This window comes from Schistocerca cancellata, chromosome 10 (genome assembly GCF_023864275.1).
Source record: "Schistocerca cancellata isolate TAMUIC-IGC-003103 chromosome 10, iqSchCanc2.1, whole genome shotgun sequence".
In the NCBI taxonomy this organism is placed as follows: domain Eukaryota; kingdom Metazoa; phylum Arthropoda; class Insecta; order Orthoptera; family Acrididae; genus Schistocerca; species Schistocerca cancellata.
The window spans coordinates 160,760,084-160,779,984 of NC_064635.1; the positions used below are offsets into that span (position 1 = coordinate 160,760,084).

The window sequence follows — 19,901 nt, forward strand, 5'->3', positions numbered from 1 at the left end:
AGCCAGACAAATATGTGGCTCCTGAGGAGGGGCAGCAGACTTTTCAGTAGTTCGAGGGGCAACAGTCTAGATGATTGAATGATCTGGCCTGGTAATGGGCCATGCTGTGCTGGTACTGCAAATGGCTGAAAGCAAGGGGAAACTACAGCAGTTATTTTTCTCCAGAGCATGCACCTCTTCTGTATGGTTAGGTGTTGATGGCATCCTCTCAGGTAAAATATTCTGGAGGTAAAATTGTTCCCCATTCGGATCTCTGGATGGGGACTAATCAGAAAGATATCGCCACTTGGAAAACCAAAACTGGGGTATGTGGGTTGGAGTGTGGAATGTTAGCTGTCTTAATTGGCTAGAGAGGTTAGAAAATTTAAAACAGGGAATAGATAGGTTGAAGTTTGATATACTGGGAATTAGTAATGTGCAGTGGCAGGAAAACCAGGGCTTCTGCTCAGGCAAGTAAAGGGTTCATAATACAAAGCCAAAAAGTGATAATGCAGGAGTAGATATAATAATGAAGAAGAAAACAGGAATGGGGTAAGCTACTATATACAGCAGAGGGAATGCATTATTGTAACAAAGATACTTATAAAGTTAACACCGACCACAGTAGTAAAAGTTCATATACTGACCAGCTCCACAAATGAAGAAGAGACTGAAAGAAAGTATGATAAGATAAAGAAATTATTCATATAAGAGGAGGGAAAATGTAATTGTTATGGCAGACTGGAATCTCATAGCAGGAAGGAAAGGAAGTGAAGGAAAAATAGTAGAAGCATGTGGACTAGAGGGAAGGAATGAAAGGAGATTTTTGCACAAAGCATAATTTAACGACAACATTTGGTTTAAAAATCATGTTGTTGTTGTTGTTGCCGTCTTCAGTCCAAACACTGGTTTGAAGCAGGTCTTCGTGGACTCCATCTTGTTCAAGCCTCTTCCTCTCTGAACAGTTACTGCAACCTTCTGAATATGCTTACTGTATTCATCTCTTGGTCTTCCTCTATGATTTTTACCCTCTCCCCACCTCCCTCCACACTTCCCTCCAGTACTAAATTGGTGATTCCTTGATGTCCCAGAATGCGTCCTATCAACAAGTACCTTCTTTTAGTCAAGTTGTGCCACATATTTCTTTTCTCCCAATTCTGTTCAGTATCTCCTCATTAATTACATGATCTACCCTTTCAGTATTTTTCTGTAGCAGTGCATCTCAGAAGCTTCTATTCTCTTCTTGTCTAAACTGTTTATCATCCGTGTTTCACCCCTATACATGGGTACACTTCATAAAAGACTTCGTAACATTTAAACCTATATTTGATGGTAACAAATTTCTCTTCTTCAGAAACTTGTTTCTTGCCATTGTTAGTCTACATTTTACATCCTCTCTACTTGGGCCATCTTAAGTTATTTTGCTGCCCAAATAGCAAAACTCGTCTACTACATTCAGTGTCTTGTTTCCTAATCTAATTCCCTCAGCACCACCTGATTTGATTTGACTACATTCCATTATTCTTGTTAGTCTTTGTTGATGTTCATCGTATATTCTCCTTTCAAGCCACTGTCCATTCCATTCAGCTGCTCTTCCAGACCTTTGTTGTCCCTGACAGAGTTACAATGTCATCCGAAAACCTCAAAGTTTTTATTTCTTCTCCCTGAACCTTAATTCCTACTCCAAATTTTTATTTGCTCTACAGATTAAAAAACATTGGGGATAGGCTGCAAACCTGTCTCACTCCCTTCTCACCTGCTTCCTTTTCACACCCTTCGATTCTTATAGCTGCCATCTGGTTTCTCTACAAGTTGTAAATACCCTTTCACATAATGTATTTTAACCCTCCTATATTCAGAATTTCAAAGAGAGTACTCTAGTCACCATTGTCAAAAGCTTTTGCTAAGTCTACAAATGCTATAAATATAGTTTTGCCATTCCTTAACATACCTTCTAATATAAGTCATGGGGTCAATATTGTCTCGCATGCTCCTACTTTTCCCCAGAATGCAAACTGATCTTCCCCAAGGTCAGTTTCCACCAGTTTTTACATTCTTTTGTAAAGAATTTATGTTACTAATTTCAACAATGACTTACTAAATTGATAATTCAGTAGTTTCCACACCTGTTAGAAACTGCTTTTTTTGGAATTGGAATTATTACATTCTTCTTGAAGTCAGGGTTCTGCCTGTCTTACACATCTTGTACACCAAATGGAAACATTCTGTCACTGCTGGCTGTCCTTGTACATATTTGATATTCTGATGCAGTTTCTCCAGTTTTAATCTGCAGTTCATAACAAATAAATTGTGGTTTAGAGCTCACATTTGCCCATGTAAATGTCTTACAATTTAAAATCTGGTTCCAAAAATATCTATCTTACCATTATATAATCAATCTGCAATCTTTTGATGTCTCCAGGTCTCTTCCCCACATACAACCTCCTATCATGATTCTTAAACCAAGCGTTGGTGATTAAATTACGCTCTATGCAAAATTCTACCAGGTGGCTTCCTCTTCCCTTTCCTCCAGTCCATATTTACTTATTACTTTTCCTTCTCTTCCTTTTCGTACTGTCAAATTCCAGACACCTATCACAGTCAAATTTTCGTCTCCCATAACTATCTGAATAATTTCTTTTATCTGATCATACATTTATTCAGCCTCTTCATCATGTGCAGAGCTAGTTGGCATATAAAGTTGTACTGTTGTGGTAAGTATGGACTTCATGTCTACCTTGGCTACAATAATGTGATTATTATGCTGTTCATAGTATCTTACTGCCATTCTTATTTATTGTTTGTTATTAAATGTGCTCCTGCATTATCCTTATTTGACTTTGTATTTATAACCCAGTACTCACCTACCCAGAAGTCCTTTTCCTCCTGTCACCAAATTTCACTAATTCTCACTATATCAAACTTCGACCTATTCATTTCCATTTTAAAATTTTCTAACCTATCTGCCTGACTAAGGGATCTAACATTCCATGCTCTGATCAGTTGAATGCCAGTTTTATTTGTCCTTAATGACGACATCCTCCTGAGTAATCCCTGCCCTGTTTTACCTCTGAAATAGTTTATCTAAGATGATGCCATCATCTTTAACAATATAAAAGAGCAGCATGCCATCTGGAAAAATTGCAGCTGTAGTTTCACCTTGCCTTCAGCTGTTCACCATATCAGCACAGCAAGGCCATTTTTGGTTGATTTTACAAGGTCAGATCAGTCAATCATCCAGACTGTTGCCCCTGCAACTACTGAAGAGGCTGCTGCCCCTCTTCAGGAACCACACGTTTGTCTGGCCTCTCGACAGGTACCCCTCCATTGTGATTGCACGTACAGTACAGCTATCTGTATTGCTGAGGCACACAAGCCACCCCACCGATGGCGTGATTCACGGATGGGTGGGGTGGGGGAAGGGGGGGGGGGGGGGATCGCAAAACAGTGTTCTATACGTAAAAGAGACCTGGAGATCTCAAATCCAAATTTTAAACTGTAAGGTGATTCCAGGGGCACATGTGTGTTCTGACCACCATTTGTTGGCTATAAATGTAGATTATAACTTAAATTGCAAAGAGAGAGGAAATTAAAAGGATGGGAGGTAGATAAATTGAAAGAATCAGAGGTTACTGATAGTTTGAGAGGAAGTATTAGGCAATGTTTGACTGAAACAGAGGAAGGGGATACAATAGAAGACAAATGGGTAGCTTTGAGAGATGAAATAATGAAAGCAACAGATGATCAAGTAAGTAAAAAGACAAGGCCCAAATAGGTAAAAAGACAGGGCCTAGTAAGAGTCCGTGGATAACGCAAAATATGTTGAATATAACTAACAAAAGGAGAAAATATAAAAATGCAGCAGATGAAGCAGGCAAATGGAATACAAGTGTCTAAAACAAATAGATTGACAGAAAGTGCATAATAGATAAGCAGGAATGGCTAGAGGAAAAATGCAAGGCTGTAAAGAATGTGTATCTAGGAGGAAGATAAATATTATCTATAGGAAGATTAAAGAGGCCTTTGGAGAAAAAGAAGCAGCTGTAAGAATATCGAAGCTCAGATGGCAAAACAGTACTAAGCAAGAATAGAAAGCTGAAAGGTGGAAGGAGTATATAGAGGATCTGTATATGGGGAAGCAAATTTGAGGACAATATTATAGAAAAAGTGGAGGAAGTAGGTGAAGATCTGATGGCAGATATGATACTGTGATAATTTGACAGAGCTCTGACAGATGTAAGTTTAGGCCCCTGGAGTAACGATATTCCTTCAGTATTACTGACGTCCTTGGGAGAGCCAGCCGTGACAAAACTACTCCACTTGGTGTGCAAGATATATGAGATGGGTGAAATATCCTCAAACTTCAGGCAGAATATAATTGTTCCCATTCCAAAGAAAGCAGGTGCTGACAGGTGTGAATGTGTCATGGTTGCAAACTGCTAACACAAATTCTTTACAGAAGAATGAAAAACCTGGTAGAAGCCAACGTCAGGGAAGATCAGTATGGTTTGCAGAGAAGTTTAGGAATACATGAGTCAATAACGACTGTATGACTTACTTTGGAAGGTAGGTTAAGATAAGGCAAACCTAAATTTACAGTATTTGTAGGGTTAGAAAAATATTTTGACAATGTTGACTGGAACACACACTTTGAAATTCTTGCAGCTATAAGAGTCGCAGGGCGTGAAGGGGAAGCAGTGGTTGAGAAGGGAGTGAGACAGGGGTGCTGCCTATACCAGGTATTATTCAGTCTGTAGACTGAGTAAGCACTAAAGGAAACCAAAGAAAAATTGGGGTAAGGAATTAATGTTCAGGAAGAAGAAATAAAAACTTTGATCTTTGGCAATAACATTGCAATTCTGTGAGAGGCAGCAAAGAATTTGGAAGAGCAGTTGAATGGAATGGACAGTGTCTTTGAAGGAGGATACAAGATGAACATTAACAAAATCAAAGCAAGGGCAATGGAATGTAGCCAAATTAAATCAAGTTATCCTAAGTGAAGCAGATTAGAAAATGATACACTAAAAGCAATGTGAGTTTCACTAGTTGGGCAGCAAAATTACTGATGCTGGCCAAAGTAGTGAGGATATAAAATGCAAATGGCTGTAGCAAGGAAAGCATTTGTGAAAGAGAGAAATTTGTTAACATGTATATAAATTTAAATATTCAAAGGTTTTTTTATTGAATGCAGTGTAGCCTTACATGGAAGTGAAATGTGAACAATAAGCAGTTCTGACGTGAAGAGAGTAGAAACTTTTGAAATCTGGTGCTGTAGATTGGATGGGTAGATCATGTGATTAATGAGAAGGCACCAAAACGAATTGGAAAGAAAATAAATCTGTGGTACAACTTGACTAAAAGAAGGGATTTGTTGATAGGACACATTCTGAGGAATGAAAGAATTGTTCATTACGGTATTGAAGGTATGCACAGGGGATAGACATTGTAGAGAGAGAACAAGGGATAAATACAGTAACTGGTTCAAATGGATGTAGGTTGCAGTAGTTATTCTAAGATGAAGAGTCCTGCTCAGGATAGAGTAGCACACAGAGAGCTGCATCAAACGAGTATTCAGACTGAACAACAACGACAGCACAGTTGGAGCCTTCTACATCTATGTCAATACTCTGAAAACCACCGTGAGATGCATGACAAAAGGTACATCTCGTTGTACCAGTTATTAGGGTTGCTTTGTGTTCCATTCACATGTGGAGCATGGGAAGAATAATAATTTCAGTGCCTCAGTGTGTGCAGAGATCCACACGGTCCCCATGTGAGTGATACATATGTGGTTGTAGTATATTCGTAGAATCATCATTTGAAATTTTGTTAACAGACTTTCTTGGGATAATTTACATCCATCTTCAAGAGTCTTGCAGTTCAGTTTCTGCAGTATCTCTGTGACATTTCCCCATAGGTCAGACAAACCTGTCACCATTCATGCTACTCTCCTCTGTATACATTCAATATCCCACGTTAGTCCTATTTGGTATGAGTCTGACACACTTATGCAATATTCTAGGATTGATCGCATGAGTGATTTGTAAGCAATCTCCTCTGTAGACTGGTTGTACTTTCCCAGTCTTCTATCAATAAACTGAAGTCAACCACCTGCTTTATGAGCCTATGTGATCATTCCACTTCATATCCCTACAAAGTGCTACACCCAGATATTTGTATGAGTTCGTGGATTTGAACAGTGTCTTATTGATATTATAGTTATAGGATATTATGTTTTGTTTTTTTTTTTTTTTTTCGTTTTATGCAATGCACAGTTTTATGTTTCTGAACATGTAAAGCAAGTTGCCAGTCTTTGCACCACTTTGAAATGTTATCGAGATCTTCCTGAATATTTATGCAGCTTCTTTCGGAAAGTAGTTAATCATAGATAACTGCGTCATCTGCAAAAAGTCTGGTGGTGTTATTAAGATTGTCTCCAAGGTCATTAACATACAACATGAACATCAAGGGTCCCAACTCACTTCCCTGGGGTACACCTGAAGTTACTTCTACATCTGACGGTGACTCTCCACCCAAGATAACATGCTGCTTCCTCCCTAGCCCTCAATCCAGTCACAAATATGACTTGATACCCCATGTGATCATACTTTTGACAGTAAGCATAGGTGTGGTACTGAGTCAAATGCTTTTCAGAATGCAAGGTTTACTGCATCTACCTGATTGCATGGATCCAAAGCTTCTAGTATGTCATGTGAGATAAGTGCAAGTTGGTTTTCACGTGATAGATGTTTTCAGAATCCGTGCTGGTTGGCAATGTGGAGGTCATTCTGTCCAAGATTTCTTATTATATTTGAGCTCAGATGAGCTCACAATATGTTCTAAGATTTGACAACAAACCATCAGCTGTATAATGGAATGATAACAATGAAAATTTGTGCTCGAGTGGGATTCAAAACCAAATTTCCTGCTTATTGCTAGTGGCCACCTTCCCATTAGGCTATCTGAGCAAGCTCCCCAGCCAGACCCAGACTTCCACTTGTCGTCAACCATCTGGCTGTGGAGTGTGCTCAGATAGCCTAACGGTAAGGTAATCACTCGCAATAAGTGGGAATCTGGGTTCGAGTCCCGGTCCGGCACAAATTTTCATTGTTGTCATTCCATGATACAACTGATGGATGTCCATATTCACAACTGTGAATACGTTTCATGTATTTTGTAATGGCTGTTTTCACCACAGTACCTATTCCTCTGGATATGCATGCATGTCTGAAGAAATATTGCATTGTGCTTCTGAACAAAACAGGCACTGCAGTATCATATTTTAGAACTTCGTCTCACCACAACATTATATAAACAATGTTTTTCTTTCTCTGTACTTATATTGTTCATGTGTAAACTTAGTTTTTCTTCTTCAAAACTATATTTACATAAATATTCATTATATCATTATGCACAATATTTGATTGCATTTACAATGTCTGTTTTAGATTCCACTAGAAAATGACTTCAATAGAAAAAGTCCCAATCGGTGGGGAATAAAGTAAAGAACTTCTTAGCAAATGGAACATTTATTCATCAGTTCAACACATATTTGCGGAGCAGCACTGCTCTCCAAAGTGCACTTATTTTGTTGTGAGTGCTGGTGTGCCAGAGTGCAGAGGCCCAAGTTTTAGGCTGAGGCATCTTAGTTGTAGTTGTAAGTTATTGTTGGTAGATTTCTGATCTAGTAATTTGCTTATGAATGTTGCCTTGGACTTTCAATTGGCACATTCACTTTTTGAGATATTCAAATGTCTTCGGACGACCGTACAGTGATTACTTTAGTATCTACACTGATGTTTGTCCATTGGATCTGGAACTGTTGTGATGTTGGTATGCAATGAGAATACAGTCACTCAAAAATACAATTTATCGGTTACAGAGTGATAGCATAACGATTACACATCAGAGACTGGCAACGCACAGAATGGATACAGATTACAATTGTGTTCAATCAAATGGCTAGTGAAGACATGTAGATGCATTCTGAATAACAAATACAAAGCAATTACAAGTATGTAATGGTTGAGAAGCACAGGCAGGCAGACTGACTGACTGACTGACACAGACTGCTGGCCAGGAATGGTGCATCAATACTATATACTCTGAGCATTCTTTTCCTTTATGGGCCACTGGCTCTCAGCTGCAGGTAAATGAGGTGCTGTCCACAGTCAGCGGCCTCTGGTAGGGGCCTGGAGCAGCCAAATGGCATGCTACTCCAAATGAGTGATACCACAGTAGTGTTAGCAACAGTGTAATAACAGGCGGGTTATTACATAGACGTGCAGTATTAAGATGTTTTATAGGTAACACTGGGAGGCAGCCAATTGAGTGCAGATTGGGAGAAAATTTGTATTTTCCTCAGGCCGTATTTGATTTAGGACTCAGGTCACAACAAATAGCTTGGGCACAAAACTGCAGCATGTGCTTACTAATGACTGCTGTTTTATCATTGTTCTGAGACCTGGTGTAGATCATTTCCAATATGGGGCATTCATTTATTGTGGATGTAGGAAGGCAAATGGTCAGCTTTGGTTTAGTGAAATAATTATGGGAAAGTGTGGCTCATCTGGAAAGGAGACCACGTATGGGACACTGGTATGGCCTAATCTTAAGCTCTGATCGTGTGTTCAGGATCTGCAGCAGGTCATATTAAAGAAAGACATCGAAGCAATTCAGAGCCAGTTGCCAGCTATGTTATTGGTAGGTTCAGGCAACATGCAAGTACTACAGAGGTACTTTGGGAACTCCTAGAGGGAAGGTGACATTCTTTTCAAGAAATACTGCTGAGACAATTTAGAGAACCAGCACCTGAATGTCACCGCAAAATGATCCTATTGCCACCAACATACATTTCGTGTCAGGACTACAATGATAAGATACGAGAAATTACGGCTTATTTGGAGGCCCATAGACAGTTATTTTTTCCTCACTCTAGTTGCGAGTGGCTCGTGAAACTTTGTTAATTGACTTTCTCAGGATAGTTTATGTCTATTTTCAAGAGTTGTCCATCTCAGTTCCTTCAATATCTCTGAGACAGTTTCCCATGGATCAGACAAACCTATGACCATTCATGCTGCCCTTCTCTGCATATGTTCAATATCCCCTGTTAGTCCTATTTGTTACAGGTTCCACACATGTGAACAATATTCTACGATGGGTCACATGAGTGATTTTTAAGTGATCTTATTTGTAGACTTATTACACTTCCCAGTATTCTACCAATAAACTCAAGTCTGCCACCTGCTTTACCTACAACTGAAGCTATGTGATCATTCCATTTCATATCCCTAAAAAGTATTACATCAAGGTATTTGTATGAATTGGCCAATTCCAACAGTGACTCATCAATATTATAGTCGTAGGATACTAAGTTTTTCCCTTTTGTGAAGTGCACAGTTATACAATTCTGAACATTTAAACAAGTTGGCAATCTTTGCACCACTTTGAAATCTTATCAATATCTGACTGAATATTTCTGCAGCTTCTTTCAGACAGTACTTCATTATGTAACTGCATCATTTGCAAAATATCTTGAGTTTACTATTAAAATTGTCTGCAAGGTTATTAATATATGATATGAACAGCAATGGTCCCAACATACTTTCCTGGGACATACCCGAAGTTACTTCAACATCTGACAATGACTACCAATCCAAAATGACATGCTGCATCCTCCCTACCCAAAAGTTCTCAATCCAGTCACTAATTTCACTCGATGGCCAATATACTCATGCTTTTCAGAATAAGTGTAGGTGTGGTACTGAGCCAAATGCTTTTTGGAAATAAAGAAATACTGCACCAATGTGACTGCCTTGATTCATAGCTTTCAGTATGTTATGTGAGAATTTATGTTTGAGCTCAGAATATGTTGTAAGATTCTACAACAAATCAGTGTCAAGGATATTGTTTGGTAGTTCTGAGGATCACTTCTACTTCCCTTCTTATAGACACATATGTCCTGTGCTTTTTGTCAAGAACTGGGCACGGTTCATTTGAGAGATAATACGATGAAGAGTGGCTAACTCAGCCGCAAATTCAGTAAAGAATCTGGTTGGGATTTCATTGGGCCGTGGAGCTTTGTTCAGTTTTAACAGTTTCAGCTGTTTCTCAACATCACTGACACAAACACTTATTTATTCATCTTTTCAGTGGTACAAGGATTAAATTGTGGCAATTCACCTGGCTTTTCTTTTGTAAAGGAACATTTGAAAATGGAGTTAAGCATTTCAGCTTTTGCTTTGCTACTCTGTTTCAATTCCTGCGTCATTTGCTAATAACTTTACACTAACTTTGGTGCCACTAACAGCATTTACATATGACCATAATTTCTTTAGGTTTTGTGAAATATCATTTGACAATATTCTGCTATGGTAGTCATTGAAGGCATCATACACTGCTCTTTTGACAGCCAATTTGGCATTGATATTTAAATCTCAATATAAAAATAATAGTTTCATTGTATATTAGTAGAGATTTATTTGTAAGTGGATTTTTATTTGCCCAGAAATTGTTGATTATTACACATATCAAAAAAAGTTCAGCGTCACCTCAATTCTGAGAGTTCCAGAACCTGTGCAGAAAATTAGAATAGAGATCAACATAAACATCATTTCCACCCTTTTTCTTGCTCATGAAAACCACACGTTGCATGTTGTACCACCATACAGTGAGACCTTCAGAGGTGGTGGTCCAGATTGCTGTATACACCAGTACCTCAAATACCTAGTAGCATGTCCTCTTGCATTGATTCATGCCTGTATTTGTCATGGATACTATCCACATGTTCATCAAGGCACTGCTGGTCCATATTGTCCCACTCCTCAGTGGCGATTCAGCGTAAATCCCTCAGAGTGGTTGGTGGGTCGGATCGTCCATAAACAGCCCTTTTCAATCTATCCCAGACATGTTCAATAGGATTCATGTCCAGAGAACATGTTGGTCACTCTAGTCGAGCGATGTCGTTATCCTGAAGGAAGTCATTCACAAGATGTGCAGGATGGAGGGAGAGGAGGGGGGATGAATTGTCATCCATGAAGACGAATGTCTTGCCAATATGCTGCTGATATGGTTGCACTATCCATCGGAGGATGGCATTCACATTTCGTACAGCTGTTTACGGCGCCTTCCGTGACCACCAGGAGCATATGTCAGTGCCACATAATGCCACTCCAAAACAGCAGGGAACCTCCACCTTGCTGCACTTGCTGGACAGTGTGTATAAGGCATTCAGCCTGACCAGTTCACCTCCAAACATGTCTCAGATGATTGTCTGGTTGAAGGCATATGCGACACTCATTGGTGAAGAGAACGTGATGCCAATCCTGAGTGTTCCGTTTGGCATATTGTTGCGCCCATCTGTACTGCACTGCATGGTGTTGTAGTTACAAAGATGGACCTTGCCATGGACATCGGGAGTGAAGTTTCACATCATGCAGCCTATTGCGCACAGTTTGAGTCATAACAAGACATCTGTGACTGCATGAAAAGCATTATTCAACATGGTGGTGTTGCTGTTAGGGCTCCTCCGAGCCATAATCTGTAGGTAGTGGTCATCCACTGCAGTAGTAGCCCTTGGGCAGCCAGTGCGAGGCATGTCATTGACAGTTCCTGTCTCTCTGTATCTCCTCCATGTCCAAACAACATCGCTTTGGTTCACTCTGAGACGCCTGGACACTTCGGTTGTTGAGAGCCCTTCCTAGCACAAAGTAATAATGCGGGCACGATTGAACTGTGATATTGACCATCTAGGCACGGTTGAACTACAGACAACACGAGCTGTGTACCTCTTTCCTGGTGAAATGACTCAAACTGATCGGCTGTCGGACCCCGTCTCTGTAATAGGCGCTGCTCATGCATGGTTGTTCACATCTTGGAGTGGGTTTAGTGACATCTCTGAACAGTCAAAGGGACTTTGTCTGTGATACAATATCCACAGTCAATGTCTATCTTCAGGAGTTCTGAGAACTGGGGTGAGGCAAAACTCTCTTTGATGTGTGTATTTTGTTGCTAAATAAATGGAAATTGAGTTTTTACCAATGAGGCACTAGTCTCTTAACATACACAGCTTTTCTGTCTGTAGGCTACATGTGCATAGGTATGGGCACTTCTTTGAATCATACACGAATGAAGAGGTTTTTTATTTTCAGCTGTGGGTACCTGTCGTACTATACTTTCAAAACTTATAATAACTAATGTTTTGTGGCTGTAGAGCAGTGTCGTGTTCAGTTATCCCACAATATGATACACCTTCACACCCACAAAACCTTTATGTTGAATAATTCTGGGTGCAGATGTCCACACGATTATGATAGTAATTTGTTTTCTTGATCATTGCTTTTAATGGGTATGTGTTTGCAGTAGTGACAGATCTTTATTTTGTTTTGCAGGAGTGCTTCTCAGAAGGAAATGGACAGACAGCTGCTTGAGGCGGCTGAATTCAGAAGGTCTTTGAATCATCTTGTAACCACAGGGGCATACGTGGGGGCACGAGACAGGAGGGGGAAGACTGCCCTTCATTTTGTTGCAGACTACGTGGACGAGGACGACATAAAGTTGCTGCTGGAAGCTGGAGCAGATGTGGAGGCACGGGATTCGAATGGTAGGACTGCACTGCACTATGCAGCTGCAGTTACCAGTTCATACAAGCAAAGCACAGAGTGTCTGCGTCAGGCTGGTGCACGAGTGGATGCGAGGGACAGGTGGCTCCAAATACCTCTGCATTGTGCCGTGCAGGCTGACAATCTGGAAACTGTTAAGGATCTTTTAGCAGCCTCCAGCGACGTGAATGCTGCTGACGTATATGGGAACACACCACTACACCTGGCGGCACAGAGGGGCAACGCAAATGTGGTAAAGGCACTGTTGGACCTGAGAGCGGAAAAGGATGCCGAGAACAGCTTGAGAGAGACACCTCTGGATGTGGCCAAGAAGTGTAATAATAATCAGCTGTTAGCCATTCTCAGGTAAACCTCACTTTATAACAAATACCTCTGTACAATAACACAAATATGCCTCTTTGCTTTGTTAGTTAAGAATGTTACTGCAGCTATATGCAAGTTTACCTTAACCCCTAGGATCAAATTTATACAGATGGTAGACAATCGTACCAGAAAAGGAGAGCAGTAAAAAGACTGTGGTGCTTTTCTGGTGGAATAGAAGGCTTTGTAGCACTTGAGTATGAACAGGGACGGGGATAGAGGACTGGAGAACAAAGATTGACGGCAGGAGGATATGGGATATATTGCAGGGAGAGTTCCCACCTGCACAATTCAGAAAATCTGGTGCTGGTGGGAAAATCTGGTGTTGTTGGGGAGAATCCAGATAGCACAGTATGCCAAGCACTCATTAGAATAAAGAACTTCCTTTCTTTCAGGAGTGCTAGTTCTGCATGGTTCGCAGGAGGGCTTCTGTAAAGTTTGGAAGGTAGGAGACAAGGTACTGGCAGAAGTAAAGCTGTGAGGACGGGGCATGAGTCGTGCTTGGGTAGCTCAGTTGGTAGAGCACTTGCCCGCGAAAGGCAAAGGTCCCGAGTTCGAGTCTCGGTCCGGCACACAGTTTTAATCTGCCAGGAAGTTTCATAAAAGAACTTCCTGTTGGGCAGCGTACCCAGCAGCTGGGTGCTCCAGCTCTTTCTCAGCTATGGGTTGTCATTGTCAGTTTGTGCAGACCGACAGCTTGTCGGTTGTCGTGCCCATGTAGAACGAAGCACAGTGGTTGTATCTTAACTTGTAGATCACGTGACTGCTTTCACAGGTAGCCCTGCCTTTGATCGGGTAGGTGATGCTTGTGACCGGACTGGAGTAGATGGTGGTGGGAGGATGTGTGAGACGGGTCTTGCATCTAGGTCTGTTACAGGGATATGAGCGATGAGATTAGGGGCAGAGTAGGGATGGACAAGGATATTGTGTCGGTTCGGTGGGAGGCAGAGTTCCACTGTGGGAGGGGTTTTGTTGCACCTGTCTGTGACTCAAAATCACCACTATACGTTGAGGACCAATCTATCCATTTCATAATATTGTCATTATTCCATCCTGGATTTTCTATTATTTGATATTTCAGTCTACTTGTTGTGTTCTCAAATCTGCAGATTGCTAATTGCTTCCAATTCTGACAATGGTTTTCGGTGATTTTTCCCCATTGTGGTGCAATATTGGGTTTGTTCAACATTCCACCACACACACACTTAGTACTGACAAATAGAATAAAACAGAATCTATGTAGGGTAATCTATACTCAAACAGCAGCTGCCCACTCTTGTAAGGGATGTGTCAGTAGAAAAGTAAAAGAAAAGTAATAAAATATTAACTGCTGTGTGAACTGAAATTGTCTTTAGGTTAGTCATATGATTTGCTCAATAGTCAACCTACTTCTGTCTACTTACTCCAGAAGCGACCATACGGTGCATGGTACCTTGTGCTACTACTAGTCATTCCTTCCTGTTCCATTTGCAAAAGGTGCAGAGGAAAATCGACTGTCTCCATGCCTCTGTATGAGCCTTAATTTCTATTATCTTGTCTTTGTGGGCCTTATATGAAACGTATATTGGCAACAGTAGAATTGTTCTGCAGTCAGCCACAAATGCTCTAAATATCCTTAGTAGTGTTTCATGAAAAGAACATTGTCATCCTTCCATGAATTCCCATTTGAGTTCACTAAGCATTTCCATAATATCTGTGTTTTGATCAAACATAGCAGTAACAAATGTAGCACCACACCTCTGAATTGCTTCAATGTCTTCCTATAATCCACTACTGTGCTGTATGTAATCTCCTTTATAGATGAGCTACAGTTTTCTAGAATTCTTCCAATTAACCAGCGTCAAGCATCCACCTTCCCTACTACTGTCCTTAGATGCTCATTCCATTTCATATTGCTTTGCAACATAACATGTGTATTGAGCAACACTATATTCAGACATTAAAAAGTTGTGTTTCTTACTCATATGTGTCTAACTTACATTTTCTACATTTATAACAAGCTGCCATTCAACACACAAATAGAAATTCTGTCTAAGTCATCTGCATCCTCCTTCAGTCACTCAACAACAACTCTTTCTAGTACACTACAACTTTATCAGCAAGCAGCCATGACCACTGCTCACCCTGTCCATCAGTTCGTTAATATATAGAGAGAACAAGAAGGTTATATCACACTTCCCTGGAGCACTCCTGACAATGCATGTGTCTCTGATGAACAGTTGTCACTCAGGCTCTGTTACTTGAAAGTTTTTGGGACTCTCACATATGTGAGAACCTGTCCGCACGTTACCCTCCATTCACATTATGGCAGATAGTGAGTGAGAAAAGAGTAAGTTGAGTTTTGCACTGGCAATGTTTTCAATGTCTGTGACGATTTGTGGAAGAAGCTTTTCTCTCTTGAGGAAATTTGCTCTATTTGAACTTAGAATATACTTAAGAACTCTGCAGCAAATCGATGTTAAAGGTATTGGTCTGTAGCATCGAAGGTCTGTCCTTTTACCCATCTTGTACACAGGAGTCGCATGAACTTTTTTCGAATGTGCTGGGTGAGAGATTTGTCATAAAGGCAAGTTAAATAAGGGGCCAGTACCTAAGAGTACTCTCCCTAAAACCAAGTTGGGGTTTTGCCCAGCTGTAGCAACTTTGTTTTCAGTTGCTTATCAGCATCAGGGATACTTGTTTCTGTGTCCCCCATACAGGAGTCTGTAAAATAGTATGTCTGCACAATCTTCCTCCTTGAATGATTTTTTTAAATGCTAAATTTAGAACTTCAGCTTTTCTTTTGCTGTCTTCCATTGCCACAGCAGACTGGTCAGTGAGTGACTGAATAGAAGCCTTAGTTTAGTGATAGGACCAGAAATTTTCACAAAAAAATTTAGCCATCAATTGCAAATATATATTTATTTTGCTTTATTTACATATAAAAATGTAGTAAATGTAGCAGGTGAAAAGGAATATAAACATCTCAAAAAGTGAGATTGACAGGAAGCGCAAAATGGCTAAGCAAGGATGGATGGAGGACAAATGTAAGGATGTAGAGGCGTATATCACTAGGGGTAAGATAGATACTGCCTACAAGAAAATTGAAGAGACCTTTACAGAAAGGAGAACCACCTGTATAAATATAAAGCCCCCCAATGGAAACCAGTCCTAAGCAAAGAAGGGAAAGCAGAAAGGTGGAAGGAGCACATAGAGGGTCTACACAATGGCGATAGGTGATTTTATGGAAATGGAAGAGGACGTACATGAAGATGAAATGGGAGATGCTGCATGATTTGACAGAGCACTGAAAGACTTAAGTCAAGAAAAGTCCCCAGGAGTAGACAACATGCCATTAGAACTACTGATAGCCTTGCGAGAGCCAGCCATGACAGAACTCTTCCATCTGGTGAGCAAGATGTGTGAGACAGGTGAAATACCTTGAGACTTAAAGAAGAATATAATAATTCCAATCCCAAAGAAAGCAGGTGTTAACACGTGTGAAAATTACCAAACTATCAGTTTAATAAGTCGCAGTTGCAAAATACTAATGTGAATTCTTTACTGATAGATGGAAAAACTGGTAGAAGCCGACCTCGAGAAAGATCAGTTTTGATTCTGTAGAAATGTTGGAACACGTAAGGCAAAACTGACACTAGAACTAATTTTTGAAGATAGATTAAGGAAAGGCAAACTTACATTTCTAGCATTTGTAGACTTACAGAAATCTTTTGACAATGTTGACTTGGATATTCTCTTTAAAATTCTTTAGGTGCAGGGATAAAATACAGGGAGCAAAAGGCTATTTACAATTTGTACAGAAACCAGACGGCAGTTATAAGAGTTGATGGGCATGAAAGGGGAACAGTGGTTGAGAAGGGAGTGAGACAGAGTTGTAACCTATCCCCGATGTTATTCAATCTGTATATTGAGCAAGCAGTAAAGGAAACAAAAGAAAAATTCAGAGTAGGTATTAAAATCCATGGAGAAGAAATAAAAACTTTGAGGTTCGGCGATGACATTGTAATTCTGTCAGAGACAGCAAAGGACCTGGAAGAGCAGTTGAACGGAATGGACAGTGTCGTGAAAGGAGGGTATAAGATGAACATCAACAAAAGCAAAACGAGGATAATGGAATGTAGTCGAATTAAATCAGGTGATGATGAGGGAATTAGATTAGGAAATGAGACACTTCAAGTAGTAAAGGAGTTTTGCTATTTGGGGAGCAAAATAACTGATGATGGTCAAAGTAGAGGATATAAAATGTAGGCTGGCTATGGCAAGGAAAGCATTTCTGAAGGAGAGAAGTTTGTTAACACTGTGTATTGATTTAAGTTTCAGGAAGTCTTTTCTGAAAGTATATGTATGGAACGTAGTCATGTACGGAACTGAACATGGACGATAACTACTTTAGACAAGAAGAGAATAGAAGCTTTCAAATTGTGGTGCTACAGAAGAATGCTGAAGATTAAATGGGTAGATTACGTAACTAATGAGGTACTAAATTGAATTGGAGAGAAGAGGAATTTGGGGCACAACATGACTGAAAGAAGGGATCGATTGGTAGGACATGTTCTGAGGCATCAAGGGATCACCAATTTAGTATTGGAGGGAAGTGTGAAGGGTAAAAGTCATAGAGAGAGACCAAGAAATGAATACACTTAGCAGATTCATGAGGATGTAGGTTGTAGTAGTATCTCGAAGATGAAAGAAGCTTGCACAGGATAGGGTAGCATGGAGAGTTGCAACAAACCAGTCTCTGGACTGAAGACTGCAGCAACAGCAACCGATTTCAATAAATTAATTAGTTATCTTCAGGAGCATACAAAATTAGGGATATTCTGAAGGTTACAGAAACTTACTTAGTATTTGTTTAGCAGTCTTCTTCATAAAAGCATAATGCCATGATTTGCCCATAAATGTACATATTATATGTGATTATTGTAAAAACAGATTGACGGTTTACAGTAACTGAATCAAATCTATGTATCTGTTGTTCTAGCAGCAAGGAATGTATATAAAAGCAGTATATATATAACAGATTTGAAGAAACATGGCACATAGTTCAAATATCTTAAAGGAATGGATCAGTTTTCACATGTTATGAGAGATGATACCTAATTAAAGTCGTACTTCACATAAATGTATAGCTAACGTCTAAAGATATAGAATACCCCTAATTTTGTGAGCTTCTGAAGATGACAAATTAATATGTCAAGACTGATAAAGCGTAACAAAAATATATTTGCAACTGATGGCTAAAAGTTATTGTTAAAAATATATACTACAGTTGCTGAACATTACAGTCACGAATAAAATACTAGACCAATAGACCAGAATTTTCTCGGATTCTTGGCAAGATCATTTGCGAAGTAATGACAGTGGATGCTGTTGTATGCTGTGCACTTTTTATAAATATTTTTAGTAAAGTTTTGCTGTTGACAATCCACATTCCTTTTTTTTTTTATAATTGAGCATAGATGTAGTTCACTTGGTAGATCCTGTGGTATTGGTTTCACCAGCTTAACTTCGTGCACCGTGGTGAGCCCCATCTTGGGATATTTCCCAAGTGTGGGGGACCCTTTAATGTAACATGGGCTATTCATGAGAATGACTCATTGAACATGCTCTTGCTGTCAAAAGATGGTCGTGTCTTTTATATACATTTTATGTAGTGGGAAAAATATATTGTGTGCGCCCCGATCTGTGACTGTGCAAATGGTGCGTATGCAGTGGCATAACACAGCCGGGGTGAGGCACTAGTACTTGCTGGACGTGGACATTCATGCTTTGGTGGAGCCCCTTAAAGGTGTCATGAATACCGTAGAGAAAACAGATATACTACAATGTAAATGCTCAAGACAAATGAAGACTGTAGCTCTTACGTATTGAGTTCATTGTGGTCAGACATATTGAATGATGTATTTGAAGGTATGTATTATTGATAGTTGGGTCTGTCTTCACAATTGATGTAAATAGTTGAAAGAATACAGGAGATTGTCATTGAAGATGTGCTCATCATTCAGTAGCTGGAAGTAATGAGACACTCTCTTACAGCATAACCCTGTCTGCAGACAAAGTAGAGAAGAATAAGTCTGTGCACAACTGTGACTTGGAGTATCTGGACCATGACAACAAAACAAAAAGGTGACCGTATTTGATGAACAACATTAAAAGATAACATAGGTGATACCATACTGACACTCTGTTCTCTACTCACAGTGTTGCAGTTAAGTCGCCATATGCACACATGAAAAGGAAATGCCACAACCCCTACCAAATAGGACTATAGGGGATATTGAACATGTACAAAAAAGGGCAGTATAAATGGTGAGGGGGGCTGTGTGAACTGTGCAAGTGTGTAACAGAAATGGTGAATGACACGAAAACTTACAATGATTCAAGGACTAGTGTCAGGTGAAGAATTGAAAGTTATTCTTCGCCTACTTGTCGCTTTCATAGTGACTGTGAGGACAGGATTAGACCAATTATAGAATGTACAGAAGCAGTTAGGTGGTCATTCATTGCGACAGGAAGAAAGTCTTTAACATTTGGTACCATGCTAAGTACCCTTTCCAATGCACTTCTCTTAGAGTATGCATGTAGAGGCAGAATGACATTTGTCATTTATAATAATAGTGGATTTAGAATGCACTATGAAATTCACAACCAAAGTATCAGAACTAAAAAACTCATAAGCACAATACTAGAAGTAAAAATAATTTCCATATGCATTAAATGCATCCCTGTCCACGGTCAGATTGGAGTTTTATATTCTCGTGCAAAAGTGTACAGAATATGTTGTTGATAGACATCAGACAAGAAACTGAAAAAAAAACCAGATATTCAAAACAAAGTAAGAGTATCTTGTTAGTCACTCCTATAATTTATCAGCATATTTTGACTCAGAGATGTAAATTCCATTTAATGTTGACATTAAACAGTAGTTCAACTTTTCCCATA

At 39.7% G+C, this 19,901-nt stretch overlaps 1 protein-coding gene across 1 annotated transcript in view; it reads left to right on the forward strand.

The window, feature by feature from the left end:
• The window catches only part of LOC126106212 (poly [ADP-ribose] polymerase tankyrase-2-like), a 129,663-nt gene extending 110,574 nt beyond the window's left edge, over nt 1–19,089 (forward strand). Inside the window, exons 5-6 of the mRNA XM_049912443.1 lie at nt 12,369–12,944; nt 18,996–19,089. Of these exons, the coding sequence (XP_049768400.1) occupies nt 12,369–12,944; nt 18,996–19,089 (670 nt within the window). The remainder of the gene's footprint in view (nt 1–12,368; nt 12,945–18,995) is intronic.
• Nucleotides 19,090–19,901: the final 812 nt, after the last annotated feature.